This window comes from Rhinopithecus bieti, unplaced genomic scaffold (genome assembly GCF_001698545.2).
Source record: "Rhinopithecus bieti isolate Rb0 unplaced genomic scaffold, ASM169854v2 scaffold_1467, whole genome shotgun sequence".
NCBI classification, from domain to species: domain Eukaryota; kingdom Metazoa; phylum Chordata; class Mammalia; order Primates; family Cercopithecidae; genus Rhinopithecus; species Rhinopithecus bieti.
The window spans coordinates 4,114,766-4,120,081 of NW_016803692.1; the positions used below are offsets into that span (position 1 = coordinate 4,114,766).

The 5,316-nt window shown below is 32.4% G+C and overlaps 1 protein-coding gene across 4 annotated transcripts in view; it reads left to right on the forward strand.

Moving 5' to 3' along the window:
- SYDE2 (synapse defective Rho GTPase homolog 2) overlaps positions 1-3,580 on the forward strand; it is a 45,610-nt gene extending 42,030 nt beyond the window's left edge. Inside the window, exons 7-8 of one of the 4 annotated variants that reach the window (XM_017851221.1) lie at positions 591-634; positions 1,206-1,287. In XM_017851221.1, coding sequence (XP_017706710.1) covers positions 591-601 — 11 coding nt within the window. In that variant the 3' untranslated portion in view covers positions 602-634; positions 1,206-1,287. Of the gene's footprint in view, positions 1-590; positions 635-1,205 lie in introns of all 4 variants that reach the window. The other 3 variants (XM_017851229.1, XM_017851213.1, XM_017851207.1) reach the window with 3 other exon arrangements.
- Positions 3,581-5,316: the final 1,736 nt, after the last annotated feature.

The following is a 5,316-nucleotide window of genomic DNA, read 5'->3' on the forward strand; positions in this document are numbered from 1 at the left end:
AAACCATCTTAAAATGCAATAGAAATGTTAAAACATACCTATGTACAGTTATCAAATATTTCAATAAAATCTAAATTTAAAAAAGTATGGGATCTCTGAAAAATGTTATGAATATCACTTTAAGTGTGGAAAACTAGAACCATATATATGCTTTTATAGTTTTTTAGTTGTTTTATTTTATACAACAGCAAACAAGCATTCATTATATGTTGGAGAGTATAAAGTTGGTGTGTTATCACTGATTTATGTTGCTTTGTCTTAGTGAAGGGAAATAGAGATGAAGGGGCACTTACTAATGGAGAATAAACAAGCAGAAAGAGAAAGATATTATGGGTAATCTTTAATAGCTATGTGTCAGCATTTTAAATTGTCTATTTTATATACAGAATAACCTTAGATAAATATTTTGTTCAACACACAGGAGTAAACCTTAGTTTGTAATGAAGTAATGTGTGTCTCTATGGTAGTCGTCTATATGGCTAGCACAATGCATACTCTCAGAAGAAACTAGTCTTAATATGGAAAGTGTTATTTGGGATTGTTAAATACCTAATCAGAATGAGAAAATAAAATATCTGTACTATTTCCAGGCAATAAATGAAGATAGTAGATAATGCTGTATAATCAAACTCAGGTAACAAGTGGTCAAATCTAGTATTTGCACATTTTATCAAAGTGAAATTTGGTCTGCTTAGTAAACTATGACTCTGCTGCTAATAGAATTGCAGAAAAGCCCACAAGGGTCAGAACTTACTAGGCTGATCACCTTAGATGCCTTTGCCTCATTTAGATGTTTGCAGATAAAGGAACTTCTTGTTATATTTTGTTTGTACACCAACATGCCTTGCCTGCTTTTTGCTGTAGCTTTTAATTTAGGAGATGCTAGCAGCTTAGCTATTGTTTGAATTATAGCTAGATAATAATAAACTTGCACAGAAAATTAATTGACATTGGAAATGTGATTTGTTTGGGGACGTTATGATGTAGCATGAATTAGCACCATGGAACGTTATACTGCTTCTATCCTTAATCTAGATTATGTCTGGTAATACAAAAATAATTATGGAATGCTTTCTTTTGATAGAGTGCATGTTTTTGTTTCAATGCATGTTTGTAGTTGATGATTAAATGGCTTATCTTTAGCTGTTTTTTTTTAAGTTCAGTTGGATTACTGTCACTAAAGCAAAATTGTTGTTTGTTTCTAGTGCAGCGTTTAACTGTCAAAAAATCAACAGACAGTTTATTCCCAGAGCAGAAGTCTTCTCTGAATTATTTGAGGCAGAAGAAAGAACGACCTCATATGTTAAATTTGAGTGGTACTGATTCATCAGGAGTACTTAGGCCAAGGCAAAACCGATTAGACAGTCCACTTAGCAATCGTTATGCAGGAGACTGGAGCAGCTGTGGGGAAAACTACTTTTTAAATACAAAAGAAAATTTAAATGATGTGGATTATGATGATGTCCCTTCAGAAGATAGAGAAATTGGAGAAAATTATAGCAAAATGGATGGGCCAGAAGTAATGATTGAACAGCCAATTCCCATGTCCAAAGAGTGTACATTTCAGACATATTTGACAATGCAGACAATTGAGTCTACAGTGGATCGAAAAAACAATCTCAAAGATCTACAAGAAAGTATTGATACTTTGATTGGAAATCTGGAACGTGAACTCAACAAAAACAAGCTTAATATGAGTTTTGAGATTGAGGGTTTTCTGGTTTTATTTTGTAATGTCTTAAAGTTTCAAATCTGTTTTTCTTTGCTTTCTTTTCTTATACCATCCACAGTGATGTTTTCATTTTATTACTCTTGAAATCTTTAATTTCTAATAAGTTTATCTGATTCAATTAAAAACACTATTCATTAATATAATTTTTACTTATCTCCCTAGAAAACTTTTCTGGGGATCAGTAAAACTTGGACATCTTGGGCTATTTTACTAAATCTTGCCAAGTCTATGGAGATAACTTTCAAATGCACTTAAGAAGGTTCACATAAGTTATTATCCCCTCAATGTTTTTCTGCTTTATGGGAACCATCCTTCTGTAGCTGAGACAGATGTTCTTTTTTTGTTGTTTTTTGAGACAGAGTCTCACTCTGTCGCCCAGGATGGAGTGCACTCGTGCGATCTCAGCTCACTGTAACCTCCACCTCCCCAGTTCAAGTGATTCTCCTGCCACAGCCTCCCGAGTAGCTGTGATGACAGGCGCCCACCACCATGCCCAGCTAATTATTGTATTTTTAGTAAAGACGGGGTTTCACCGTGTTGGCCAGGCTGGTCTCAAACTCCTGACCTCAGGTGATCCGCCCACCTTGGCCTCCCAAAGTGCTGGGATTACAGGCGTGAACCAGCACGCCCGGCCTTTAGATGTTCTTTTAGAGGAACATCACAGCTGCTCAGTCTGATTTGCAGTACGGGTCCTGGTACACTGCAACATCCTTTGGTCATATTTGTAATGCAAATGCTGCTATAAGAAAATCTTTTTATAAATAAAAGTGAAATTATACAAGTATTAATGTATTCTGTATTAACAGTAATTATTTAAGCTTATAAAAAAATATTTTATAATCCTGAAACTATGTATATATTTATAAATGCATATATGTATAGATATCAGGATGGGGGAGGGGTTACTGTAGAATCACATGTATTTTTAAAGTATATATGTCATGAGGCCAAAATTATTATCTTAAAATATTTTTTTCAGGGAGAGAACATTTGAATTAAAGGAGGAATTACATAAAACACCTGAACAAAATATTCTAGAAGCATCTGAATAGAAATAATAGACTTTCTTTTCTTTATTCACAGAAAGTCACGATGTCCCCTGTGAAAAGTCATCTTTTAAATTTGAAATCCTCTAACTCCTTAAGGGATTATGTGCCCAGATTTCTGCACTGGTGACTTACATTTAATAAATCTGCTCCTGTTCTATGCATTTTTATATCCCGCTTTGTTTTAATTATTTATTTGCAGTAGTACATTTATAACATTGACTTTATAATTACCCCATTTGTTTCTAAATAAATTGTCTTGCTAGCATATTACATGTTATTGATTTTAAAATTAACTTATTTTGGCTAAGTATATATACAGTGTTATAGCAATCACAGTAATGTTTGAAAATGTAAATTTAGAAGGCTTTTGTATTAAATCAAAATGTATTTTTTTAAACTTTTATATCTACAAAATATGTAATTTTAAAATTATAAATAGACTTTAAGTAACCAACTTTTAAGATATACCAGTCATTGACAAACTGACTTCCTGATGTTTTTCTGAATATTAAAGTACTTAAACTATTTCTATGCAATAAATATTGATAAACAATCTTATTTAATTTGAAAACCCATTGTTAAAAAATAAATATTTTTATATGAAATTTTCATTTTTTAAAACTTTGTGTTAACAATTCAGAAGAATACCAAGAGAACATATATACTGAGTAAACAGTCAAAGGAAAGTACTCTTGAATGTTTAATAGGAAAGCTGTCTCAGTTTCCTTCCTTTTGTTGCTATATCATGTATGAATTGAATAAATTGTTCCAGAAATGTAAAAATTTTATTAAAATATTATAATCTTCATGTTATGCTATTAATTATAATGGTTTTAAGGATCACCTATGTTAATATTCTTTTTAAACAAAGATGTTAAAGTTTTGGACCATCATGTATTATCTATCAATATATGTAATAACATTTATTTGTCCAAAATTTTCCAGAATCTGAAATACTTTAAGGGCCATGCTCGTATTACTGTATTACTATATTATTTTGGGTGAGAATAGTTTTAAAGTTGATCTCTGCCATCTTAGAGAATTCTAATCAGTTTTTTGTTGTCTAATCACCGAGTTATAGCTATAAACTGCTTTTATGACTCTGCTGTCCCAGAAGTGTTTTATAAGTTTAGATGTCTTTACTTTAAATGGCATTTTACCTCAAATATTTTTTGAGAGTTTTATACCTGCTTTTATAATTTCCTAGGATCTTTCTGTAGTGTCAAATGTTGTTCCTTTCTGAGCCTGCCAGCTTTAATTTTCTTTTCTTTTCTTTCTTCTTTTTTTTTTTTTTTAAATAGAGACAAGGTCTCAGTATATTGCCCAGGCTGGTCTCAAATTCCTGGGCTCAAGTGATCCACCCGCCTCAGCCTCCCAAAGTGCAAGGATTACAGGTGTGAGCCACTATGTCCTGCCTCTAATGTTTTTTAGGATTAAAAACAATTTTAATTTTAGAGCATGTACCTGAATAAAAATTCTAAACAATTCAGATGGATAAAAAATAAAAGTACAAGTGTTTCTGCCTGCCATCCACACCAATTTCACCTCTTAGAGGTAACAGCACGTTTCTTGCTGCTATTTCTTATCATTTAAGCCGAATTTGTTGTTTTATGAATGATAAGCAATATATCTCACTTCATTCCTTCTCACCATTTTTGTTGTTTTTAGTTCCTCATTAGTTCTCCTTTATAACTTCAGTTAATAATTTTTTTGATCCATTGATTTTAAATATGTTTCCCTAACATTGAGGAAATGACCAGCCTTGTACTTCCCTTACAACTCATTACTGTCCTTTACCGCCTAACTTCTCTTAAGTTATACTATTAGTTTATATCATAAGTTTTAATAGATGTATAATGTTTTCCCTTTATATTGTATATTTATTTGTATATTGTATATACTGTATACTGTATATTTATTCTAAAAACTGCAAATCAGTAACTAGCGGTCACACTATGCAAGAGTATGCACAGGTAAACCAGGTGATTTATCTCCTTATATGTATCTATCTTATATCCTTAAGTCTGTGCTGATTTAAGCAGAATGTTTCACACATAAAGGCCAAATGGATTCTTTCATAGCAAGCCATCAACTTCCCCAAATCATGCCATGTGTCATTTGCTACATAATTGGGTCATGGCTTCTGCAGATTTTAATGGTTCCTGGAGTATGTAATTGCTTTTCTTTCTTTCTTTCTTTCTTTTTTGTTTTAAATCTTCAAATAGAGACGGGGTATTGTTATGTTGCCAGGACTGGTCTCAAACTTCTAGGCTCAAGCGATCCTTTCCGCCTCGGCTTCCCAAAGTGCTGGGATTACAGTGTGAGCCACTGCATCCAGCCTGATTTTATTTCTTGACAGAAGAAAAATGCTTGCTTTACTGTAGCTCTTCTTTGAATCAACTATTGAATTACCAAATTTGTTCAGAGTGCTTTTAGCTCTCATCATGGGATTCCAGAACTATATTGTTGTCTTTATTTATTTTTCTTTGACAGAATTGACAGGAAGAAAAAAAACATGTTCTTCACTCTAACCCC